Genomic DNA, 27,480 nt, shown 5'->3' with positions numbered 1-27,480 from the left:
ATATTAGACTAATCCAGCTCAGCCCTGTGATCTTCAAGGCTACTAACAGCAGAAACCACTGTTACACCCTCATTTCTAGATATATTACCAGCCACCAGTAGCCAGTGGATGTCTTCCTGAATTAGCAAACTTCTGCATAAGCTAATCACTGACTTAAAGCTAGAGATTAAGTTTGTATTCAAAGGTACTTTTACCATTCTGTTGATACACGGGTGTCTTCACCTGAGATTGCCGCTTCTCCTAGTAAAAAAAAAAAAAAAAAAAAGGAACAAAAACAAAACAGAGGAACTAGCTGTCTTGGTATCAATAGAGCAGCATTATTCCAAGGAATATGTGTATTGTAAGCCTTAACTGAGTAGAAGAATTATTCTTATAGCTAAGAAACCTTGTTTTAGCACGGGATATAAAACTAATTTACAGTAAGGGGATGTCAAGAAAAAGGAATCAAACTAGAAGTTTTTAACGTTTCTTACCTCATTCATTTCCAGTCTATCAGTATCCTGCTGGGGACTTGTTCCCTGATCAGAACTTCGTTCTCCTTCTGTATCTTCACTGAGCATATCTTCTGCTTTATCAATAATATCTTTCATTTGTTCAATAAATGTCTCTTTTTCACTCTGCAATATGAATTCATTCTCTACCTATAAGGTCACATCAAAATAAAGAGCAAAAGAATAACATTTTGGTTAATGTCTCATTTCACAGCTACCAGAAAGCTTGTAACAAGCCCACTTAAGAATAAATAGCCTGAAGCAACTTGTTATAGTAAAGAGACTGTGGGCAGCTGCACCATCAAGTCTTACCATGTATGTAGCAATTTCCTCTGGCGCATCACCATCCAAATCAAACTTAAAAGTCACCATTTTGTGATTGTGTGTTTCGAGCTGGCACTCCACCATCTTATCGCCTGTGTTACAAACCTGCAGACAAAGATTAAAAATGATTGTTTCTGGCACAACCAAACTAATCCTGAATTTATCCTCAGAGAGAGTGTACTTGCATTTAATATGGTCAGTTTGGGTCTGCTGGACTTCTCCTGGCGTGAACGAGCACGTGTAGATTTCTTATGTTTCTTTGAAGACTTTCCTTCTTGTTTTCCACTTCCTATTGCTCCTTCGAAGCTGTCACTCATTTCTTTACCTGAAGCAACATCTGGACTCATGTAGCTTTGCAAGAGAAAGGAAGAAACCCCCCAGGATGAAACTGCCATCACAGATGATGGAGTTATGCATAGGCAAAATAGAGGAAAAAACAGAGACTACAAAAAAAAAAAGTGAATGTCTGCACTTCTAGACCAAATTGAGCCAGTTATGGAGAGATACTCAGTAAGTGGACAGAGCTACTCCAAGTCAGGAATGTACTTTCACTATCACACCTAACAAGAAGTGACCTATCAAGGTTGCTCTCAATACCATAGAGAAGTCCCATCACTCTTAATACATCACTACATCCCCTAATCCATTCTCTTTAGGGATCCTTGGGGTCCCTGTCCAAATTGCACACGTTCTTATTTTTCTAAGCTTCAGCTTTCTCAATTCCAGTTTGTTCAAACTCACAGCAGAAAGTCTGAACTTGGTCAAGTTGTTTGTCAGAGACAAAGGAAAAGAAAAAACTTGGTACAGCACCCCTCAAGGACAGTGTCTCCCATCTCCACAGTTCTCAAGAACTGAAAAGAAGGTATTGTGCCACAATATCCCAGATGACAAGTGTCCCAGCTAGTACCAGTCCATTATTTTTAGCAACCAAAACAGTAACCGCTAACAACCTTATCATAAAATAATGCATATTGGAAAATGTCAACACGCAACTTGTGAAGCTGCCAGAAATTTACAAAGATTCATAGAAAATGAGTCAGGAAGGAGTCTTGCAAGGTCATCTGGCCCATTTATTACCCTAAGGTATGATCAGCTCTGTCTATGCCAGTACTCACATACGCTTGTGTAAAATTGATCTTAAAAACCTCCCATGAGATTTCATAACCTTTCTGGACAATTTATTCCTGTATTTATTTATTTGTACAGGAATAAAAGAACTTAAGACTAACCCACAGATTCCTACTTAAATTTAAGGCCTTTACTTCCTGTTCTAACTGCAGAAGTTGCACTGAACTGCTTAGTACTACCCCCTTCATGGGTATCTTGTATGTGCAAGTCTTATGTCAGGAAAGAGAACACATTCTGCACGTAGGATATACCCTGGATCATATCTCTGCTGCAACTGCCAGCCTTTTTATTCGTGCACTGTTAACCTCCACTCTACAAAAATACAGCCCAACTTCAACACTGAGTTCCACGTGTACGTGGAAAACAGAGACCTGTCTACAACTACGAGACGTGTTCTGACACAGGCTCCTCATGTTGCTGCAGTCGTGATAGTCAGCTTTTCACACACTGTGCTGGAACAGGCAAATTAGAAAATGACAAAAAATTTGACATACCTTCCTACAACACATTAGATAGCAAAGTGAACTCGTTTTGTCTAAGTTATTTATAGTCAGAACTAACCTATAGTTAAGAAAAATTAGATTTCACTTTCTATGCAGTGTTTAAAAGCAGCAAATTCTTGAGGGGAAAAAAAGTTCAATTTTAGGGCTGTGGGGTTGCACGGTCTTGTGTCAGACTGACTTTTTTTTTGATAGGGCAGATAGAAAACGGTAAGAGGTCTTCAAGTTCATAAATTTAACTCACCTTGTCTCTTTAGGAAAACAGAAAAAGGTCAATAAAATCCTAACCCAAAGCACAGAGCCCTGCAGCTTTATAATCACTAAAGACAAACCTGGTGCTAGCTCCTGCAATTGGCAAAGGATTCAGCTGCTTACAGATACACGCTGTTCATATCTACCTTATCCATATCCTAGCACTGAAAACTCTGTTACTGCTGCCACAAAGCAGGAGTTGTGGTACGGGAGTAGCAGCATGACTGTCCCAGAAACAGCAGCCACTGCCACCATTCAGCTCTCTCTCCAGTCAAGCAGCCACAGCAGCAAGCCTTCCTCTCCTGGGCTCTTCCTCACTACATCTTCTAAACCTTGCTGCTTCCCCTTCTGCTTTTGAGTACAGGAATGGACAGTCAAGGGCTGGCAAAAATTGAGGTTTGCTTATGTTTCTGAGGAGTGCTGAGCTGGCTGTATGAGTTATTATTTACCATTACTTCTGCAATTAATGCATTACTAGGCTTAAGTTTGAACTTGTGCACTGCAAAGCCACAGAACGGGCTCTGGCTGCATGTTCCAACTCCTGTTATAATGATACATTTGTGAATGGCTAAATACACAGTTCTCACCAATACTCCATCCCCTGTAGCATAACTGGGGAAAGATCGTTACAGAAGGTGAGACAGGATTACCCATTCCAAAGAGGGAATAAGCTACAGACCCAACTAGTATAAAATATCTTTATATAGATTCAACAGCATCAGAATCAGTGATCATACCACTTCAGTTATATTAACAAAAATAAATTACATGCTGAAGTGAAAGCTGTTGTACATACATCAAGGCTAGGATGCAATATCCAAATTAAAGCATGAGAAGTGTTGGAAGAACCAAACCAGACTCTGCATACAAAATAGTCGTGACTTTTTCCCTATGCTTGCACCCTTGCATCTTTCTTCCGCTCAGTGCCTGCTGCTCCTTCTCCTCTGACCCAAGCCAAAAAACAGGCATTTGACTCAGCCTTGTAAAGATAGAAGGGGAAAACAGCCTCCAGAAAGAAAATATTTCTTATGCCAAAAAGATTATAATGATACCTTTCACAGCTCTGTGACAGAGTTTGAAGTTTGTCCTGTATTGCCTGCTCCTAAAATGCAAGAAAAAGTTGTTTAAGTAAATGCATTATATTGCTGTATGAAATTTAAGTAAGCTTTGTTGAGACATCAGTAATCCTAAAACATTCTGTTTAACCGCTTCTCGGAACTTGAAAATGCCCCATTTGACCCTCCCATCATTACGCCTGACCACAGCATCAATACTTGTGCACACTCTTAAGACAGAGCCACTAAAATGCCAGTTCCCTCCTGCTGTTTCTTAGGCAGAAGAAGCAGTGAAAGAAACAATATGTTCCTTACCACAATGGAAAAACTTCAATGCAGGACAAATCCACATCAGCACCTACCTTTCTTTATTTTTTTTAATGGATGTAAATTATACGCTGATTTGCTTTATTGCTCTCTATAGTTTCCTGAAATATGCTAGGTATTTTCAGTCTGGCTTATTGTGAAAATTTCTGATGAACTTGCAAATAAAAGACAAAAATTCATTTTTTAAAAACATGGCCCTCATACCATGTCTCCTCTTGCTCTTTACATAATAGAAATTTTCCCTAAAAGCTTCCCTCTTCACTGGTTGCAATGCTAGCATACGCATCGATAGCCTACAGAGCTGTTTTCATGGAATTTGTGATGATGCTGTTACTGGCCCTACTAGTACAATCTTACCACGTATGTAGGTAACATACACAGACACACACACCTTGGTTTGTATATAGCAGTATAGGTATATACACACACCAAATGTATTAATAAATATATATAATCATATATATACTTATGTAAATATACATTTATAGACATACATAGAAAATCCTTCTATAGACACACCATTACAAAGAAGCCCCTGGACTGTCATCACCACATATTCATACCAGGGCAGTTTGTAGACCATAGTTAAAAGCTTAGACGTTAACCAGTCCACACCCCTTGTTGCTTATAATGCCACATACTTGCCATGCCAAACTTGACCGCAGTTTCTATAAAGCTGCAAAATTAATGAACAGTGAGAACACAGACATAATGTATCTAGATTTTAGTAATGCACTTCATCAAGTGTCTTACAAAATCTCATTTGCCTGATCAATTCAAATTGGTTTGGATATGAGTACTACCACACATTTAAACAAGAGATGGAGATAAAAGCATCATGGCAGAGCAGCAACAAAACGTGGTGTTTTGAATATTTACAGATATGAAACTCCTCTTACACCCAAGAAAACCTTAGCAATATATGTCATAAAATCAGCACGGGAAGCACTTGGACCAGTTTGACCTTTACACAGAAAGTTTGATGCCCATGCACTTCGCACAGAAGCCAGCTGCAATGATCAACGCTTACGGCTCATTACAGCTCCAGGATTCCAGTGTCTCCTGTAACAAAGGGCAACAGAGGCAGCACCTGCACTCTGCGGGGCTGGGTTCTAACTGGAGATTTTGCAGGTGTGAGAGAGAGAGAAGGGAGAGAAGAGGACCATATTGTCACTCAGAAATTCAGCTTCTCCTACTCGAGAAGCCTGTTCTACATTTCTCTAAAAAAAAGACAACAAAAGTATGACATTGGATTGATTTCTTAAACTGCATGAGAGAGGGGACTTAATTTACAGGTGAAGTACAAGAATGAAGTTAGCAAAACAGCCGTTACATGTTCCTAGGTATATGATGAAATGACAAGTCAGACATGTGTCTCAGTGGGCACTGATTTCTCAGGTAATGTGGGACAACGTGCATCCCCCATCTCACACTCCACTGTAGCAATTAAGTTTGTTCATATTTCCAGAAACACTATTGTTTCTGGATACTGTAACAGGATGGGCCCTGCATTGAAGGCTGTAGCTTTGCCATCAGCATTGATTCTGACATGAGCTGTGCACAGAGAAAAAAGGAAGGCTGGAGAAAAACAACTCAAGTAACGGATGTGTCTGACACAGCCATTCTTTACGTGGGGACTCCGCACACTAAGTACTACAGTCTAGTTCTACTTTTTCTGCTACCTACATCTAACCTATAGGATAAAGGAATTCACCAGGAAATACCCTACACCACAGCACAAATAATTCCTGACAAGAACTAGACTGCCACTGGATGGAAGGACTGACAAAATGTGGAACTAGAATCTAGTTTCAGTGTTTGTACCATTCTTATTTAACATCTTCTGGAAGAGAAGTTAAGTGGTACCTCTAATGAAATTCATAGGGTGTGTTGTGTAGGAAAGGGATGCAACAAGTGTATGGATGTATAGGTTAAAAGAGGAGATTAATTCGAAAAGATGGAAAGGGTTACTTTGGGAGGAAAGATACTTCAGAACAGAGAACCACAAGAGGAAGCAGAAACATGAAAGCAGAATTGATGAGGGACATTTCCACTCAGAAGCAGAGAACAAATTCAACTTAATTACTAAAATCCGGTACAAATGCCAAAACCTTTATTTTGATTTGCTTATAGATATCTATTAAAGAATTGAAGAGAAGACATTCTGTCAAGACTGAGGTTTAAACAACTATGGGAGTGGAAAGAAAAGTCAAAACAGCAGACAGAAGACAAGCTTACAGTTTTATAAGGAAAAACAATAAAACCTATCTTGCTTATATGGCCATTGAGAATTGGCAATGCCTATGAGTACTTGAAGAAACAAAAAATCCCAGGGCTAGAGTAGCATTCAGGCAATACAGGAGGGTAAAACGCTGATGAAATGCAAACAAGGCTCAAATTGAAGAACGTGAAGAGCTTTTACATAGTGAAGAATCAGATTATGAAATAGTTTCTTAAGGCAAATGGTGATTGGTTGCACAATGGCTTGAGACATTTAAAACGAGACTGGACAAAACACAGATGGAACGTTATATAACAGTTTCTTACTGACCCACAGCACTTAAAGAAGGTAATTTCTGCATGTATTTGTGCTGGACTACTGACAAAGATGTGCTTTGTGGCTGATTGTCCTGCTGCCTGATTACTTCAAGGAGACATTTCACAAGTAGCAGAAGGTAAAACATGCCGTTTCCAGCTTCATTGGAAATAGCCAATTATTTGCCTACTCGGAGTTACTAGCATCTAGGAGAAGCAGCTCTATGTGGTGAGAGTGGATCATCTCCCTTGTGAAATAAGCCCATGCCCATAAGGAAGGTTAAGGGGGAGACAGCACTACCTCTTGCGATGTCTCTGTAACTGCCTGGACAGCTGAGCTGGGAGCTGGGAGCTGCTGACCCAGAGGCTGGGAAAGATCTGGCTGAAGCTGCAGGAGACCAGAAGGCTGAAGAGGCAGACAGTGATCTATGGGCACTGGTGGGCTAGCTGTAGCAAGGCTGCCATGGATCTGTGAAATACTTTCTGGAGCGACACGGGGCGGCAATAGTTCGGGCTGCAACTGCAAAGGCGGTGACATGACTAACGAAGGTTGCACTGGGAGTACCGGCACCTGGGCTCCAGTTTCCAAAGCATACTGAGTATGTCCAGTAATCTGCTGTAACACAATAGACACCTATTAAAACAAATCTCTACTTAGAGTGCTTGTGACTTATAAAACAAAGTACTAAAGTCACTGCAGTTCATGGGAAAAGGATTACAATTCTGCATTGAGAATATATCTGTGTGGTTTCTGATTGGAAGGGCAACTAAAGAGTTTAGATTTACTTTAAAATGACCAAATAAGAATCAAAGGATTCTTCCTATATAGTTGTGACAGTGTGTATTCCACAAGCACTATTTTCTTTGTAGAAACAAAACCATGTTTTGCTAAGAAATTAAAATCTCAGATTATGAATTCCTTGTCCTGAATAGCTTGTTCTGTTTTCAGTGAGCATACCACACCATCCACGCAGAGAAAAATATACTCTATCCATAACTTAGATTTTTTTTTTTAATGTTGCATATGCACCATTAGCTAATATAAACACGATTAACTCTTTTTAGACTGAATATATGTCAATGCCTTACAGAACACATTGTTTTCCATTTAGTTTAAACATTTCAGATACAACTTCTCTTGGCATACTAAACACTAAGGCCTCAATCCCGCAAGCACTTCCTTGTGTAACACACAGAGGAAGTTTCATTTATCTCAGTGGATTTCTTCAATGCATTAAAATAACTCGTGTGCGTAAGCGCTTTGTGGGAACTGGACCGATAGGATTAGATGCCAACTACCTTAGAGACTAGGTTGTTATTCTGCATAACAGTTCTTTGAGTTGTACACTTAAGAACAGAATATTCTCCTTTTAGGTACACTGTGTATTTTTCCAAGGGGACTGAGCTTGTAGGAAGAAGGAAAAGGGGAGAAAAGAAAATACAAAAAGGCGGCTTTTTAGTACTAGGTACAACTGCATAGTTTTTAATTGTTTTTGAAGTACCTGTCATCACCTAGAGATTTAAAATATTTGGACAATTAAAAAAATAAAAATCAAGACTCAGATGAGAACTAAGGCACACAATTTCATTACTGCATGCTCTGTGCAGATTCTGGATATGAACCAACATTACTATTCCAGGTTTTAAGTGGATAAATATAAAGATGCAGTGTGCCTTGCAACACAATGGTTACAAGACTACCTAAGTGGAGGTTGTTAGAGTAGTAACTGTGGTGTACAGCACAGAAGAATAGTGAAATGCTTTTTTCATCTTATGTAACTAAAGTAATTCACAAAATGTTTCAATTTATAATATACCTGGGCAAGACTGGACATAAAGGTGCTGGACATCAACTGCAGAAATAGCCCTGCATTGGAATGCCTTTATTTACAGAAATACCTTCCCATTAGGAACACTTTAAAAGATGAACAATCTATTTTTGAATAATCCTATGTGCTTGTCCATTTTGTTTGTATTAGCTATTTCATTAATCCTAAAAAATATAATGGAAGTCTTCTGTGTGTATTTGGTAAATAATGACTGTCAGCACTGTTTGCAAATATCAGTTCTTTGGGTTTGGTGTTTGCCACGCCTGGTTCAATTCTTTCTAAAGCCATTGGAAAAGCTATGGCTAATTAGCTCAGTGGTAACAGTCTCAGGGTCTGCATTGCCTACACTTCCACAAACAATATTTCTGTACCAAATATATGGCTGAAGACAAATTTTAAAATGATGTACTACTTTGAAGATGCCATGATATGGCAGGTTGAAATGACATGTTATGAATTTTAATCGGTATGTTACAGCAAAGTGATGTAGTAGAACAGAGATTTTCAAGAACGCTATTATTAACAGATTTAGTGCTCTCTCCTGCTTGGGTCAGACTGCATTTCATGTTGTCATATCACAGATGTGGCAATACAAGTGTTTACAGACTCTGTCAACGGGTCCTGAATCAGTTCTCTTGTAAACAGTGCTAATGTTGGAAGCTTCATTTTACGCTTCATTTCTTTTAAGGGGGAAAAAGGGTCTGCAGCTAGTGTTCGTTCTTGTCTGATAGACCGCTGCCATGCAGATTTCTGAAGTTATCATCAGATGGTCATTTCCCTTGGCTTTACAAAGCACGTTGTTCTAAAGTAGGTATACATCAAAACATTTCTATCATTTCACTTGCTTCTGCCAGCTCATCCATATTTTGCCATCTGTATATGAAGTCTATGCGCCGAGTGTACTGGCAGCAAAACCTCAGCATCAGCAGTGCTGGGTAGCTGCTGTCATGGCTTAGTCACCTCTCCTGTTCTCAGGAGAATGACAGCTCATGCTTCCTTGCCACTCCTTTCTAGCTCAGATGGGAGAAAGAAGAGGGAATTCAGAAAGTGCACATCTCTGCCTGCTTTTCAAAGCCCATTAGATCACTCCTTATATCCACAATATTCACCTGTCTCTGGTTTAAGACCTCAGTGCTCCACCTGAGTCCAGCTCTAGCTGAACTGCAGTCAGAATCAAGGACAAGGAGTTAACAAAACATCTTAAGGGCAAGAAACAAATCTCCCAATTGCACGTTTACAATGGAATGAGCCCCAGGAATGCCTGCGTTCAATAACCACCCTAGGGTCTAGCAGCGACACAGCCCAACGGCGAACGGATTACCTGGTTACCAGCCCCAGCCGCGGGCAACGTCTGTTCTGAAGGATGAATTATGCTTGGCTGAAGTGACTGAGGAGGTGGAGGTTGCTGTGGCTGGGAAACTGCTTGCGTGCTCTGCGTGTGATGGGGAGAGGGCACTTCGCTCTGAATTATCTGCTGGAAGGTGGTCTGGTACATCTGCTGCTGGGAGAGCTGGGACACTGCGTGATGTGGCGGCAACGCTGACACTCCCGGCGGAGCCACAGCAAGCAATGGTATTGTAGCAGCTGACATATTTGGCACTATTGTTTGGCAGGGCAAGACCAGAGAAGCCACAGTTGTATGAGGAAGATTCACTGCCTGCATGGGGAGGGCTGGGGAGTTTGGTGCCATAGGCAGAGTGGGGTTCATGGGGAGGCTCGGTAAAATCACAGCTGGAGCAAAATATTGAGAAGGAGCAGGTATGGGGGGCACGTTTGCAGCAGGTATATCAGAGAGGTTTGGAGGAAGGTTGTCAAGTCCTGCCAGAGGAGTAATTGCAGGAATGACAGGAAACTGAGGAATCTGAAAAAAATATAATATCACATAAATTGCAAGTGCTTTCATTGATGGTACAAAGTAGTTTCATTTGCCATACAAGTATGTAAAGATCACCTGTGCCATGATGATAATTATGTCTGTTTGTTAATCACTTCCATTTATTTCCTGATGTTTATAAACAGTAATAAAGCTTAATTGTTCTTTAATCATTAGAAAAAGAGCAAGAATTTCAGTTTGGGGGGGGACATTTTTATACCTTGGGAGCTTAAAACTATCTCTCAAGCCAGTTCGAAGCCTTCAAGCAACATCCTAACTTAAAAAGTTGCTTTTGTTTTAACAGAAATTAAAAGGAATCAGAGCAGACAAAACGCTACACTCTTTCATGCAAAATTCCACATGACAATATAAAACTCTTGTCTTTAAAAAGGTTGGTTGCATCCCAGGCAGCACAGGAAATTCTGTAAAATGGTTTTTAAAAATCAAAACCTCCCAGTGACATAGCAGACCATGATAACTGCACTGTTATCATCGAAGCAGTTTGCTTCTTCCCTTTTGGGTAAGCTGCTTCACATCACAAAGGCTGTCACTAGCAAGCACAATAGCTCCAACGAACCGTTCCAGGCCACAGAAAGGGTCCATCCCTGCTACTGAACACCGAAGCAGGTCTGAGAGCTGGGAGAGGTTTAGGGAAAGTGGTGAAGTCAAGAGCTCAAACAAAAAACGGGCAACTTCTCATGCTCTAATGCCTGGGATGGGAAAAGAGTACACCACAGGGGAAGGTGCAAAAAAAAATAATAATAAACTAATGGGATTATCGAGGCATGACACAGGATTTTTCACAAAGTATATTTTTGATTCTCCAAACAAAAACAAATAGTAAGGAAAAGGTGTATTCTTATGGACTAAATGGGCATGCATTCAAAATAGCCATACAAAAACTGCAAATCATATTAATTAATAGCTGGAAAGCTTCACTCAAATGGATGTATTCATACACAGTTTTCAAAGGTATTACCTGGGAAGGGGCAACGGGTGGAAGTTGTGGCACAGTTGAAATCTGAAGTGGTTTTAGTGGTGTACTGCTAGCTGCCACCTGAGAGGTCTGGGGTTGATACTGGGGCAATAGATGGGTTGCAGGCTGGATTGGACAGACTGGCTGACTGGCAAGCACCTGCTGCAGAGGAGTTTGCTGTGATATGGGTTGCTGCCAGGAAAGAAAAAAAGAGAACAAAAATGGGTTATAGCACGTATATTATGAAAGAATCAGTTCATTGGACACAGCCACAGCTTTCTCTTTCTAGTTAATGCTGCACAGTCAGAACAGAACAGCCACTCAGAGTAAAACTGCTCTCTAGAAGAAAAGGGTGCTCCTAATTTAAAAGCTATACAAGAGCCAATGTTTACAACATGTTTAAATGCAAGATACATTACCTGAAAAGACAAGTTCTAACTGTCTTGGAAAGGTTATTTGTAATCACTCAGTCGTTAAATCCCAGAGATCGTTCTAGTTGGCCCAGTAAAATCCCCACCTACTGACTTCAAAGATTCCCACTACGCAGATTATACCCACCTAATCTTGGCATTTAAAAGCCAACTGTGTAATGCAGCAGGCATTGAAATATACAACATATTATCTGAGATGTGAATAAAACACAATAATTATAGTGGAGGACTTGTTAGTGTTAGCTCAGAGGTTGGACTCTGTGATCTTGAGGTCTTTTCCAACCTAGATGATTCTGTGATAGCAAAAGTTCTAGCTGGATCCCAGTTATTTGTGAAGTGCGGGAGTAACAGTGGGCCAACCAAAGCGGCAGCTTTACCATTTCATGGGACCAGTGTTCCACTGGCCAGCCAAATTCTATACAGTAGAACAGAAATAAAAAGCTGCATTAAAGCTGAAAACAACCAGTATGTTTCATATTTTCCATGGTACTGATATCTCCCTCTTCAGCACAATTAATTAATGCTGAAAGTAGTTTAAAAAAAAAACTTCTGTTTCAGAAGCATGGCACTGAGGCACCAAGCTGGCTCTGCCCTGACCTACTTGGGACCACAGGATTAACTGATTAGCCCAGGCTCTGCAGCACATAAAATCTCATACCATGCCTGATATTCAAAAGGTGACTTTCAAACGAATAGCCAAGCAGCACAATCTTTCATCTTTGCCACTTCCACCATAAACCAGTATTATAAAATTTTGCTATACGCTTTTTCAGTGGTGAGATTATTCAACCAGAATTTTTAGGCATATTAATGCAATAAAACTGTATGATGTGCATCAAGGAAGCCAGCTGCCACCCCCCCCTTAAACTGCTAAAATTCCACCACAGTTGGTTAAGTTTCCAATACAAGGCTAAGTGAACCAAGGAACATTTGGCTACTGGTGCCTACTGTTTGGGGCTGAATGCATTGAATGCCACAAGCAGTGTAAGACACGCTAGAAGGCACTGTACAGGTGTTGAATAACTGCACAACATCAGTTCATCTCCCGCAGCATTTACTAGTCTCAGCTGAGCATTCATCTTGCCACATTAAAGAAAAACCAAAGAACTGTCTCTGCGTTGCAGTTCCTGCCATTCCAGGTTTGGGACAGCAGGGGCATTTAGCCAGGTGAAATCCCAAACTCCAGGGAGCGGCGGTGCAGGTGCAAGCACACGGCATGGCCAGAGCCGGCCTGACACTGGCGATGAGCAAGGAGGAGACAGCTGCGATAGAGCCCAGCTCAGGCACTGAGCCTTGGTGGGGAGCACAAGGAGCTCCCACAGCATGGGCTCTGCTCCCCGGGCTGCTCAGCTCTGCAGCAGGGACCCTCCTTCCAGGAGCAGAACAGCGCCTGCGCATGGTGCTGCGCTTGGGCTGATAAACCTGGCCAGCACACAAAGCCAGCTCAGGTATCTCGGTATCTGTGCTGGGTTAATCTGCAGCTCAGACAGGCGGCCAATAGATAACTAGGAATTGGGCACGCTGACACCGGCTGTTCAACCTACCTTCCGCGCGAGAGGACACTGTTAAAAGCAGATAAACTGCCTGAATGGAGCTAAGGTAGCTAACTAAGGCCTCCATTTTCAATTCAACTTATATTTCACAAAATGCTTGTGAAGTGGATCAAGCACAGGGAGTGAAAAAAATCCAAATGAACTGCACTAATTTTGCCTCATTATAGCCTTAACGTTATAAGTGAAAAGACACACAAATTGAAAAGAAAAAAAGTTGAGATGCAATATTGATCCCATATGTCTGAGTCAGTGTATATTCATAAAAGATCAATATATTTCATTCTTTTAAACAGACAAGTTTTATCACCCTGATTTCCCATTCTTTTGCTGACATGCCCTACCATCTGTTTACCAAAAGATCGCAGTTTTCTACTGCTCATGGCGTCATGCACGAGGACACATTATCTAGTGCTCTACTGGATTTGGCCTTAAGGAATATGTTCTGTGCTAACTGCAAAACCAGTTACCATTCCTATCACTTATCACTGTCTTCAAAGTAGGTCTTCCTAAAGGCAACCAACTAAGAGTGACACAAACATTTAGGAATTCCTACGTAAACGCCAAAACCAACAAGTGTTACACTGTCACTGTAAAGCTCCAGAGGCCACTACAGAGATCTCCGCAATGGGAGAGGTCCTAAATTTGCTTGAGAAAGAACAAAAACTTTTGGCTGAAAGAACCATATCATCCCTGGCCGTTAGAATAAAAAGAAAAAAAAATCTAATACATCATAAAATTTCACATAAGTGTGTGTTTTTCAAAGAGACCAAATTACATTGTTCCTATACTGATGCTTTCAGAAGAGTAGGGCATATTAAAAAAAGAATAACATGTAACACCGCTGGAAAGGTATGAAGAGATATGTTGTGTGTCAGACACGAAGTAGCAGGCATTTCTCAGCCTTGTCTACAGTTTCTACCCAAGGAAGCCAATGTTTTGGTAGGATCACAAAAATGAGCCACAAATTAACACGTTATACAGGTCTGTGGCTACACTTCTTTCAAGCTGATACCACCTGTGTACGAGAAAGCAATTGTAGCCTTTGCAGCTGTCCCAGCTTGAAAGAGGTGTTCTGTAAACACTATAGCAACAGAACTTGTTGGGGAATTTGATAATCCAAAATGCGCAGAATTACTATTTGGAGACAGATTCCTCTTTTTGAAGATACAGGGATCTGCTGGATGTTTATAATGAGCTACATTTAACATGCATGCACAAATCCAAAGGCAGCATCACTGAGTGTTTGAAGACAACTGACACCAGCACCAGGCTTGCTTTATGACCTTTTAAAAATACTTTGAGCTGGAGGTGCCAAATGATAAAGTGAAATTAATACAAATCCTATTTCAAGGTATCATACACTGATTGTGCTCAAACCCATTACTCTTCTGTCCCTTAAACCCAAAGCCCATCCCTGATCCTACCTGAGGCTCTAAAGTGATGGTTTCATAGTTTCAAGTAACTCAAACTTATCATAGGTGTCAGCTTGAGCAGAGCGTGGCTAAGGACTGGGGTGAAAAAGGTGCTGTGGGGCAGCAGTCAGCCTCTCACCTGCTGGCTGGCAAGCACCGGCTGCGACTGCCCCAGCTGCAAGGAAGCGACGGTGGTCGGCTGCACCACAGGGAACGTCATCGCTGGCTCCTGGTAGTGCTGGGGTCGCTGGGGCACGACCGCAGGTGGAGCCTGAACCACAGGCAGGGCAGGCTGCAAGCAAGGAGAGCACAGCGTTAGGTAAAAGAATAGCCCTCATGCTAAAAGTCTGCAACTGTTAGGGATACACACTCCTGCAATAGTCTACTCAATACTTGGTTCAAAACAGAGGAAAAAGACATAATGCGAAGGTGTTATGCAAGGAACAGAAAATTTGCTAATCTAAAAACATGGAAAAAAGCTGTCATTCCAAAGGCCAATGAAACAACCACACTGCATTGCATTTCTTTCTGGAAGCAAGCATGCAAGCTAGTAAAACCACTGACAGCACATACACGGTGATGGAGAACATAACAACAACAAGCCACTAAGTAGGTACAACAATATCTTCACAAAGACTTTTGTAATTTCATAAAGAATCTTGATCTTCAAAATAAAGAGGTAATTTACTTGAAATTAAGGCCAAGAAAATGAATAGAGAAGTGAAAAAAATAAAACAACCAGTGGAAGTAAAAACAACAACAACAAAAAAGAAATGCAGATAAGGCTTGTAACAACAGTAGTTCTCTAAAACTAGAACTCCAAGTAGGTAAATATGTTGAAAATAAACAGTATGTCAGACTGATATTTAAAAGCCTAAAACAAAAAAACAACTACAGCTCCAGCTATGTGCTGATATGTTATCTTGTTAAATAACCTCCCAGAAAAATACACTGATACTTATTCTTTCTTGGAAAACAGAAGATTTTGAGTCAGACTTGAAATTCCCAAGAAACACAGAAGACAAACTCTGGAACATTTTATCTATGATACTGCAGAAAGCAAAAAAAAAAAAATATGGAAAACTCACCAAAAACCAAAGAGCTATTTTGCTCATGAATAAAGTTATTATCCTTTCAAAACCTTAATCAAGAAAAAGTAATGCATTTAGGTTCAAATCAGAGATATATCAATGGAAACAATGAGTCTGCTCTAAAACAGCATTCTGCACAGCTCAATTTAATAAAAAATATTTTAAGATGTGCCTTTTGAGCGCTACATTAAGTTAGTGCTTCATGCAAACAAGAAATGAGGAAGAATGCATCCCTGCAGAAGTATGCACAGAGGAATGGCGGTTTCCACAGTGGAGGGAGCTGGCTACAGGTTTTTCCTTCAGGTAAATGGAGTCATGTTTCAGTGCATTCACAAAATACAGTTCACAATTTCTTGCAGGCATTTTGGAAAATATAAGGTAAAATCAGGGAAAGTGAAGCACTTCCAAAATACTGGTAAATCTGGATCAAGCAGGAAAACCATTGGTCCTGGATTTCATTTTTCTTCTGTTAAATCAAATAGCACGAAACAAAAAGTTAACCTACCACATCATTACTGTCATTTTTACTAGGCAGGCTGCTTCCACTGCTCCGGGTAGCTGCAATCACCCAATTGTTCTCTGCCAGTGGTGTTTTGCCAGAGCAAACTTCACAACAGGGCTGGAACAGTCCAGGCATGTTGACTTCTCCACAATCAGAGGATTCACAAGGCAGAGTGCTTTCTGCAACTCTTGCAGATCTCATGGGAGAACTGGTCTTCTGGCTAATTATGTACTGTAAAGATTCATGTAACAAAGGCAGGTCTAAACTCCTGCCACATGGCCTGCTTATTTGTGGAAGAGGTTGTGACACTGAGTTGTCTGGAAGTTGGCTGCACAGGGAGTGAGCACGTTCAGCAGGCATCAGAACTTTTGACATGTTTTGGTCTTTGCCAGGCTGAAATAAGTAAGCTAGGCATGCCTGACAAGACTGCTTAAGGAACCCTACCTCAGCAGGGTTTACCGAGAACCCCAATGCCATTGGGGGTGATGTGCCTGCTTCCCCTTCTCTAGTCTGCAGGGCTGTGTTCCCCTCTCTGAATTCTTGGGGAAGGGACATCTCATCTGGAGTCAAACCCACAACCGAATCACTGTGGCGACGAGAAGCACACGGAGCATTGCCTGTCACGTGCAACAGGTGCAGGCTGCGACAGGAACATGGTGTTGCTGCAGTTTCTGAAGGACATACCACACTTACGGCGCGCCTCTTGCTGGAATCACCTCAAGATTTATGTTCACTCACATGTGTTTGTTCTTGCACCAGTAGTTCCGTTAGCTGCTTTTGGTCAAGGTCATAACAGTATGAAAGTGGGAACAAGTGTGAATGTCTGACTGGGCTTCCAGTCCTTGATTTTGGAGCCTCAATAATGGAAGTACTTTGCTGTCTCTGTGCAATATTAAATCCAAACCCAGAGCCACAACGGCAGTGAATGGATGTTTGATCCTTGTCACAATGGGGAGAAACTCATACCCAAGAAGCTCTTGAACAAGTGAAAAAACAACGTGTGGTTATACTGACAGTAAACAAAACCAAACAAAACAGTTCTCAAATCTAGGCATGACTTTAAAACTAGTATTTCCAAAGCTGTTACCGTAGCTCAGTGAAAACAGATTGATGAGAAGCTCTTTAACTGAAAAAAAAAATGACAGCTGCCAGTGAAGCATGTCTTAAGAATGGCGAAATGAACTACATGATCTACTTAATGCATGGTTTAGATCAAGTAAAAACACAAACTAAGCAAGTCACCATTGGTAGAAACAAGTGAGGACTATATAAAGCAAGCCCTGGAATTCATTCCTACTGACAGCAGTGTATAAATTGAGTCCTTAAATATAATCTAGGCTACAGAACAGTTTTGAAAAGCTTTAGACTTACCCCTGAGGGCTGCTGGTAGTGCCCCAGCTGCTGAAGGCTATGGGGCAAGGCCTGGCTCTCACTTAGCGGTGGACTATACACCCGTTGAATAGCAGGAGGTACTGAATCGGGCAGAGATGAGTAGATGACGCTTTGCTGGCTGCTCTGGGAATCTGAATAAACAGTGGACCCCTGACCACTGTCAAATGTGCTGTCAGCTGAAAGAAGAATAGTTTTTGTATTATAGGCTCAGCAACTCCAAGTGTTCACATAATGATTTCAGAGCAAGGTCAACATTGGTTTATATAATTTACACTTAACTAACCTAGCCCTTTCCATTATATAAATAAATTATACAACACAAATGTTATTTTCTACAAAAGGCACACGCTGCTCCTTCTAAGCCAAAAATCAAGAGTAATCCCCATGGATTTCTGTCTACAATAATATTTTAGGCACATCGATATTTCCTTTAAAGGGCACAAGGTTGACATTAAGAATTGCAGATGTTTATGGATTTTGTACAATGAAAAGATAAGAAACCCCAATTGTCATGTTCATAGCAGGTCATGGAGTCCTGGAGTTAGTTCTTCTAGGGACACACTAATTTTAATATCTTTGTGAATTAGTAGTATTGAAAAAATCACAAAATTCTTCAAACTATATGTTTTGTATTAGTTCAAATAATAACCAACTTGAGCAATACCTCAAGATGATGAATGGATAGTAAAATAATTCAGTTGGATTAGGGGAAAACATACAATAAAGAAATCACAGAAAAATGTATTATGGATTTTTTGATTGATGTGTGTGACACAAAGTAAAGCAGCATCATTTAAGCAAGTCTGCAAAAAGAGGCCCTGCATCACAAAGCAGCAGGGTTAGGGCTGCACTGGCTATAAACAGACTAAGCAGCGGTACAAGAACAGATCCTACAGGAATTACAAATGAAATGCATCCTAATTTTGTGATTTGTAAGTGGAAAGCTTTAAGCTACCTGTATTTAAATCAAAATCACGTAATGAAATAAAACAGCTACCTCAGTCCAGCTTTGTGGCAATTGAAGAGGACAATTCAGAGCTCTGTCAGCGTTTCTCATGCTAAGCCCAACTAATCTGCAGAATTGCATAACTGTGGTACTGGGCAAGTGTAGTATCTTTTATTGAAAAAAAATAAATCTTATAACTGTGCAACTGAGTATTACTATTTTTAAGATGTCTTTTCATGGCTCTTGAAGCCATATCTATCCAGTCTCTCTTGTTTTTTTCCTACTGCTTTTTCATTTGAGAAATGGCAAGAGACAACCAAGACTGTAGCTATAAGTAACCAAAAGGCAAATGGATTGTAACAGAAATTTAAAACCCAAACTGAAAGAGAACTGTTACCAAAAAGTTTACATCCTTTTTTTCCCCCGACACTTTGCATCTTCTATTTTTCCATATTCTGAGTAGGTTTTTACTTATTTAGATTTTAAATAACAAATAGCTTTAATAGCGTCAGTGATAAAATTTCTTCTCTGTATTCATAAACTCATTTCCCTACTATTTTTTGCAAAATTAAACTCACCTCTCTATTTAGCTCGTTTACAAAAGAGTCAGCATGGCCCTACTATAAGAAGGCAGGGATTTCTGCACCATACACACTTTCGTTTTATTACAAACAATTATTCAGGACCTCAAAGGAACAAAACAGAGCATGAAAGAAAATGTTGAAAAACATCCAATAGCAAATTGTCAAATAGTATCAAATATTGATTAAGAGTTGAGGAGCAGGAAATAAACCACGGGTGTCCTATTTTGCATCAAATTCTGCCAACTCGTGACCAACAGAACCATGGGAAGCATGAGCAGTGTCATTGTACCATTGGAAACAAAGAATTATAATTAGTGTTTCTCAAAGAAATTACCATAAAATAAATACATGACCTAAGAAAATGAAATGACAACAATTTAGCTTCAAAAAAAAAAAAAGCTTTGTAAAAACTGCAACATTCTTAGATTTATGCAAATATGGCATTTCTCCTATCTTTTGAAGGTTTGTTTTCTTGTAGAGGCGTGCTTGGTTATTTTAGTATTCAGAGCAGACCTCTGTATAGCAATTTATACAATACCTGAATTAAAGTAGCAGCTGTCTCTTTGCTAAAGATAATGTGCCTTTAATTTAAATACACTTGCATAAAATTCCAGAACAGTAGAACAAAAATATCGTGATAATAGCTTAGTAGCAGAATAAGTACATCAGATTTTATCAGAAAAACTGGCTAGAAAAAAATCTTACAAAATTTCAAACCTTCCAAGCTAAAATTATCCAGCAACACTGTCTTCAAGATGTTTAAAACTACAAATACATTAAAATTTTAATAGCAGAGCTTGACTTGCTAAAAAAGGGGACAGACATGGGGTCAAGTTTTTTTAGCTAGCTAAAACCACTACTTCCTCATGCCTTGCTGTTTGCTGGAGATAAGTCCAATGCTCAGAAGTAAAATGAAGAAACAACAAGCTCTGCAAGCAAGGCAAGGTAGTTCTTTTTCAGAGATAGACCACAATCAGTGTTTGAATTTAAAACAGGAGATGGAAATCCACTTGTCTTGAAATAGCCCAGTGATTATTAGTCATAATTCGTGAATCAACCACCATCTGAATGTAACGAGTTGGCAGATCACTGGCTTGTGGCCATCAGGGCCTGGAGGAATGGAAGCAACTACCCACTCTGGCTCCCACTGCCCCCCAGTGCAGATCCAACTACTTCCTTGCTTCAGATTCATGAGCTCAAAATGAAATAAATAGCCTGGAGGAACAGAGAAAGCACCTACATCATGACTTAAGAACCCACAAAATAATTGTCAGCCCACAAGGTTTGGTGTTTCCAAGAAGTATGACCAAACCATAGCTGTTTCTCACAAAAAAAAAAAAAAAAAGGAAATCTTGAGTTATACCATATACCGTTCAGAGGTAGCTTTTTTTTTCTGCTGTATATCTTTGCACAGCTTCACAAAAACATCACACAAACTATCAAGAGTAACTTGCAAAATGCAAGAAATTGCAGGAATTTTTTTTTCATGTCAGCAGTAGGTATCCTTGCTGTTCTATTTACAAATATATTAGTATACATTTGTTTTTTGCATTTATTTCTACTGAAGGAGGAGCTCTCTCTATACAATGTTTTTTCTTGAAACTTTTTTTTCCTTTCAAAAAAGTTCAAGGCACTTGTGGTGTCTGAGCTAATGTGCAAAAACACACCTAATGTCTCACTGCTGAGCTCACGTTACTCTTGATTTTTACTGTAGGACATTCATCATCCTGCACACACAAAGCTAACGTGAGACTTACATGCAACAGACGTGACGCTGGTGGGCAGGTTTTGCTGAAAGGGGTGCTGGTCTGCCTCGGGCTCCTCCGACTCGGACAGGATATGGTGACCGGTGTGAGAAAGGTATGTGACTTGAACCTGTTGTGCATGCGGGGTCTTCAGCTTCTCCAAGCATTCAGAATCTCGACGTTCCTCTGACTGTATTCTAGGCCAAATTCTCTCTCTTCTCCATAGTATTAATGCTACTCTGTCACGTATCGACTTTGCAACTATCTTGAGATCGTTTTCATGGAAAAATCCAGAGTCAATCTACAGAGGAGGAACAAACTTAGCAAGATCATGTGCACATAGAGGTGCACACATACAAGTACACACAGGTATTACTGGAATCTCTTTCTAACAGAAAATATCACTTTGAAAAAAACACGTTACAATTTCACTCCTCACTAGAACAGAAATTTAAGAGCTCGATGGTTTTATGAATTAAACTTCTGTCCCTAGTGCATTTTAAAACAGCAATATATAATTTCTAAGACCTGAATATAGATCTGTTTAATTGACCAGTTAATATACAATGATGAGAACAAGCTTAACACAGATGGGTGTTTTTTTTTTTCTTTTTTTTTTCCTCCAAAGATTAACAAAATAGTCAAAAGAAAAAAAGCACTTTTGAAAAATGCCCTTTGAACTGCAGTAAATCTTATTACCCTTAATCAGAATTTATTGCCTTAACCTTTCTAGCATACATCGTTCCTCCAAGTGCTGTGCTTGATTTCACAGCAAGTCATGAAAGAAAAAATGTTAACAGAGTTTAGCCTCAAATTAACTTCTCTTAAAAGGTGAAGTCAGGGAGTATTGACTGACTTTATAAAAGCTTTTGCTTATCATTGAGTCAAATACAGACTGTTCACATCTGACTGAAAAGGGGAGCAAGATTTCTCAGAATTCATTCGCTCAGCAGATAAAGCGGAAAATCTGTCTTTTGCTCTTTGTTTACATGAATCTCCTTGTCATACTCCTACAAATAGGAGCACAAACATTAGATCAACAGTGAGCTGCCAGAGGATTGTATGTTAAGATCTGCATCTTCTGAAAGATGCATATTCTACAGATTTGGAAGCATTTATCTACCTGGAGGAAATTTAGAGGTTGTCCTTCTTTGCTCTTGCCCAAACACAAGACAGTTTTACAGCTTGGATTTTTTGATGTTTCAAATCAAGTAGTTACAAAGGAGCTTAAAATACAGCTGCAAATGGATGCGGGTATTTTCCAGTGCCAATGCCCTCAGACCTTACTGACATTCCTGAACTGCTGATCCAGCAAACGCTAACAACGGGAGCAAGTTACTATAGAGATGAACCACACAGGTCCAGAGAACCTTGTATGGTATTAACCGAGGTTGCCAGCAGATTCTTCTTTGCAAAGCCTAATGGGAAGGCACTAAAAACCTGGCGTATTAGCAAGTTTCTAAACAATTCTTATGCCTACATCTCTACTCAGAGAACAGTTAACATTTAATGAAGACATGCTATTTTACCGTACAACTGGCTGTGAAACAGGTTGCAAACCCAGCAGAACATTTCAAGTTCTTTTTGCCCATGCCATTTGGACAGTTTAGAATGCCTGACAACTGAAAACCCCATCAATAATGATAAATAATTTCCTGTACTCAAAAGATCTCCTGCATTATTCTCTTCCACAGCATATAAATCAACACAAACTGATGAAAACACATGGCTGTGGTGTTTCACAAGTCATTAGGGCTAGAAAAAGACATTTAGGAATGACTGTCCACCCAACAACCTCAAGTTTGTAAGTATTTTACATGCACTCGGGTATTTGTTAATGTAATTGTAAAATACAGGCTTTAAATTTGGGAAAGGGTACTGTATCACAGTAGTTTGGGAGTGATCTTTGAAATATACTTTATACGAGAAGTACTTCCTGATTAAAAATAAATATCAGAACTATAAGCCTGGTACACTACAGAACTTCGAATCTCCAAATGTTTCCATAAATATTTAAATATAAATATAAGATATAACAATAATTCACTGGACTAGAACAACTTCAAAATTAAGTTCTGTAACAATAAACTACTGGAAAAATATTGGATCTATTGCAAACTAGTGACAAGATGACAGAGAAGCCTGATTTTCTCTCATTGATTTTTGGATACATAGTGATAAGCCCAAGCATAGGAAGGTAACATTACCAAAATGACTGCCTCCTAAGCAGAACAGGAATGGTGATGACAACACCATTAAATAGGATCCCTTGAGATTTAGGGTATAATAATAGAAACATATCTGCATGCACAAGAACATTCAGACCCTTGACTAAGGGCTTACTGGTTCTGTTTCCACAATTTTAGAAAACTTAAACAACTGCAGTAAAGACATCTTTAAAATATGAATTCAAGGATTATGCATTGAAACTTGAACACAAAATAGTTTTTTCTAACAAAAAACACAAGTCATGAAGATACAATTAAACTTTTTGTTAAAAAATATCCAAAGTGTACTTCTAACTCTTTGCATTTGGCTTGAATCTAGCTTCCTATTTATGTTTAGTGATAGAGTGACTGAGCAGACTTCCTCCTCATCTATATTCCTCCTGAGTAACACTGATAGAAAAAACAAAGTGTTTTGAAAAATTCTGTGCAGAATATTTTTGATTGATCTTTTGAACTCTTCTAATTTATTTCAAGCTGCTGTCTGAAATTAATCAGATTCCAAACAAATTTAAAGACATGCAACAGCTAACAGAAATTAGCAGAAGACTTTTCAAAATTCAAGAACAGAAGATACCTCCTTGGTCCCTAAGTGACTTGCTATTTTCAAATGCCATTTCATGTATCTGATTCCATATTCAGTAAACATTTTTTCCAGTTATTAGTTCTTCCCCATTTACCCTTTCTTCTAGCATTCACTCTAAAAAAGCAATGCAAACTGCTTAAACGATATCTAGAATGGTTTAAATGGAAGTTACTTTACCAGACTTGCTCCTGCTGTCCTTTGAGATTTATGCACTAATTACATATATATTTTTGTCAGGAGAAGTTTATTTTACCATTTCTTGTGCAACATCATCAGGAGTTTCCTTCTCCAGATCAAAAGTAAACTCAATGGCTCCATTATCTTTGGGTTTTCCTTTCAGTTTCTTAGGATCTTCTACCCAGAGTCTTAAGGCAATAGAGGATTTCCTACCATGGTCTTCTTCTGCAAGTTCCACTCTTACCCCAGTATCTTCAGCAAAAAAGGCATGGCTTAATAAATCTTTAATTTCATATCTGCAATGGATATAAAGAATATTCAGATACTTCAAGTATTAAGCAATTTCAAAGAACTTTGTGACAAGAAATTTGTATTAGAGGCAAAAACATTTACAGTCTTTTGGTGCTTATCCAAAACAACTTGTGTTACTAGCATAAAGAGGTAGTATTTCTGGTGTTACTGAGTATTGCTGAAAAAATGGCATTGCCTATTTCACAAAGCTTCAGCAATATTCACACACCATAAACATACTCAGAAATGGAGATTATAGCCTTGTTCAACTTTCCTCAAGTATCTGACCTTAGCGAGTTCTAAAATGAGGTTCTCTCTAGATAGTCACCTAAGGTTCCTAGGACCTGTATTTCTTAGAGTTAAGACATATATAGAGACCAATATAAGAAGATTAGGTTTTTAAAACCTAAGCTGGAAACAGGTCACAATTTATCTTCATATACAGATTAATCTAAAGGGATGTTGTCAATCCTCTACCACATTACAGTCAGAACCAACCTGCACCACACTTGATGCTCCAGTCAGAACGTCCTGACTGAGATCCTGTGGCTAGCTATGCCACTCATCCACAATTATGTTTTTTAACATTACTCTTTAAAAGTCAGAGAGACACAGCAATGAAGTTTATTCTATTATCCTGACAGCAAAGTAGGCAATCATTTATATTTTTATTTCCATTCTGTATTTTTCCTGCACAGAGGAGACCCAAAGGCTAGAACAGAAATCCAGTCTCAAAATTTCTGCATACACATTATTTAATACAAAACTTGCTTATTTGAAACAAACCTTTCTTCCTTATTTTTGCAAATGCACTCCCCAATTATCTCCTTAATTTCAGGATCAGTAACTTTCTCAAAGCTTGCTGGCTTTATACCCTAAAAGGGTAGGAAAAAAACAAGTTAGTCTGAAAAAGAATGACATTTTAGCTCTTCAGTAAGGATGTTTTTATTACACTGTGCAGTCAATTCAACTCTGGAATAACTAATAAAGTTGATCGTCTAAATTTAAAACTAAATTGAAGATTTAGAGCTATCATATTTCTAAGTACTGTTGCACTTTAGGCACGTTAGTTTGTACATGAACTCAGTCATACACTATGCAAATCTCCTTTTTCTTTACTAACACTTGCAAACCTTTCTTTAGCATCCTGTGGACTCTGAAGTCCTTATTCAAGAAGCAGCCTTAACTCTCAAAACACTAAAACAAATAAAAATAATTGTGTTTCTCTCCAGATAGCCAGTTGCAGGAATGGGTCAAATATACCTTTGACTACCCACCGACTATTCCAGATTCCTGTTTCCCACAAATCTTTTGCTTTTCTATGCTCCCCAGTACTCTCAAGAGCTCCCCCTCCCCACTTCAAACCAACCCAAAACCAAGTAGGGCAGAGAAAGAATGTGCCCAACAGCTCTGTGTTGCTCTTGCATTTCCCAAGCACATTGCTAGAATCTTATTGGGAATGAGTGAAAGGGCAGGCGTAACCTATAAACTGACATGAAGTTAACTTTTTTCCCCCTGGAAATGCTGGTCACTTCTAGATGTGGAACATCTAACCCATGAACATGGTCTTCCAAGGACAAAAGCCAACTGTTGACCGCAGAATAAAACTTACAGAAACAGAATCTCATTCCCCATGTTCTAGCTCTACACAGATGCAACAGGAACAATTTGAATTTCTTTCAGGTTACGAAGGGTTGTTTTAAGAAGATGGAGTGGATTAGAATAAACACACACACTTCTAGGGTAGTCAAAGTTCACCTCTCCCTACTCTCTAGTATTTCAGGGTGAATATCTTAACATGATCCTCCTCAAGGTATAGAGACCCTTAATTAAACAAACAAACACATACACCTTACCAACATAAAGAGAGACTGTAGAAGAAGTAGTATGCAAGTACTCAAACTAAATAACAGTTTATATCTCATATCTCTGTACATGTAATCAAAATGTACTATAACAATAATTACCAGGAAGATCTGGGAAGTTAGCAGACATGTCTAGCTGCCAAGACTGACAAGTTTTCCTTTTGTGAGGTTGCAGAGAGCAAAGAAGGGAGTTTCACTCTGGATTTGGCAAAAGCAGCCATTCCCGATGAGGCCACCCCACCATGCTCCTTGTCAGCTGAGGCAGGAGGAACTAACAGACATCCACCATTGGTAATGCTGTTGACTTGCTTCCACTCAGTTCAGCACAAGGTTTCCTTTGAATGCTTTTCATGTACTTATTCAGCTATAGATGACAGTGTTAACACAGGAAGTTTTCCCTTTTGTGAGGTTCAGCTTAATTTAGAAACAAAAAGTCATCCTTGAAAAAATACATATACCTACTAAAACAAGGTGTGTATGGGCAAAAATTCAGAGACATGTATTTTTAAATAGGTTTTGCAGTTAGACTCTGTTATTTAAGGAAACTAATACTTACAATAAAATCAATAAGCAGAACAAAAAAAGGAAACATGATTTCCTTTATCTTATAATAGTAACAAAACAACAACAACACCACCACAGAATCTGATTAAGCACATAATTGAACGGGATTTAGCCATTTAACTCCAGTCAAACCCTTTTAAAAGTTCCGTTCTGAAAGAACAGTAGTAATAATCATACAGTGGCAGATAAGGATGCCTGAGGTCCTGAAAAGTGGACTTTTGGCTCACCTAACACTATCTTTTATTAAAAAGAACTATCCCTCACTGAATTTGGTCTTGAATAAATTTCATGGATGAAATTCAATGAGGGCTGGCATCTCCCTGAGAATTTCTGAGTATTCCAAATCACATCATACTTTTACCTTTTTAACAATATTCTGTTGCCATTTAGGCCTTAGATTTGACTTTAAACTTGGATTTACTTATTTTAATTTCAAGACATGGAGTGATTGACCTAAGATTCAAAAGAGTAAAATATGTAATTCGTAGGTTTTGAAAGAAAACCATGGATGAGTCACACAAACTCAGCTTCATACTTTGGCCTAGGCACAGAGCTACTGAGATCAAAAAACATTCAGAACAAAACAGAATAGTCCATATATGTGATGGGTTCACTGCAACCAGCTAAAAATAATTATTTGAATAAGCAAAACTAAATCTTGCTTACAAAATCAGGGTTCAATTACTGTATACTAGTAAATTGTGTCGAAACAATAGGGGAAGTCTAGTCGACCAAAGCCCAGACTTGCCTAAAATAAGCAAAAGCACACCACAGCGTACAAAAATTGTTTCGTAAAAGGGCTCCTGTGACTAGAAATGAATGAAAA

General features: G+C 39.2%; 1 protein-coding gene across 19 annotated transcripts in view; it reads right to left on the bottom strand.

The window, feature by feature from the left end:
• WNK2 (WNK lysine deficient protein kinase 2) overlaps positions 1-27,480 on the bottom strand; it is a 116,906-nt gene that overhangs the window by 36,009 nt on the left and 53,417 nt on the right. For 12 of the 19 annotated variants that reach the window (XM_040568172.1, XM_040568173.1, XM_040568175.1 and 9 more), the window contains 13 exons: positions 25,012-25,100; positions 24,011-24,230; positions 20,959-21,247; positions 17,651-17,847; positions 14,826-14,978; positions 11,294-11,482; positions 9,763-10,302; positions 6,914-7,228; positions 3,748-3,797; positions 1,001-1,166; positions 804-920; positions 474-641; positions 195-240 (listed from right to left, as the gene is read on the bottom strand). In XM_040568172.1, coding sequence (XP_040424106.1) covers positions 195-240; positions 474-641; positions 804-920; positions 1,001-1,166; positions 3,748-3,797; positions 6,914-7,228; positions 9,763-10,302; positions 11,294-11,482; positions 14,826-14,978; positions 17,651-17,847; positions 20,959-21,247; positions 24,011-24,230; positions 25,012-25,100 — 2,539 coding nt within the window. The remainder of the gene's footprint in view (positions 1-194; positions 241-473; positions 642-803; positions 921-1,000; positions 1,167-3,747; positions 3,798-6,913; positions 7,229-9,762; positions 10,303-11,293; positions 11,483-14,825; positions 14,979-17,650; positions 17,848-20,958; positions 21,248-24,010; positions 24,231-25,011; positions 25,101-27,480) is intronic. The other 7 variants (XM_040568181.1, XM_040568174.1, XM_040568165.1 and 4 more) reach the window with 6 other exon arrangements.

The sequence above is a fragment of the Cygnus olor genome, chromosome 10 (assembly GCF_009769625.2).
Source record: "Cygnus olor isolate bCygOlo1 chromosome 10, bCygOlo1.pri.v2, whole genome shotgun sequence".
NCBI lineage: Eukaryota > Metazoa > Chordata > Aves > Anseriformes > Anatidae > Cygnus > Cygnus olor.
Note: the sequence above shows the minus strand (reverse complement) of the source record. Positions and strands in the feature narration are given on the sequence as shown.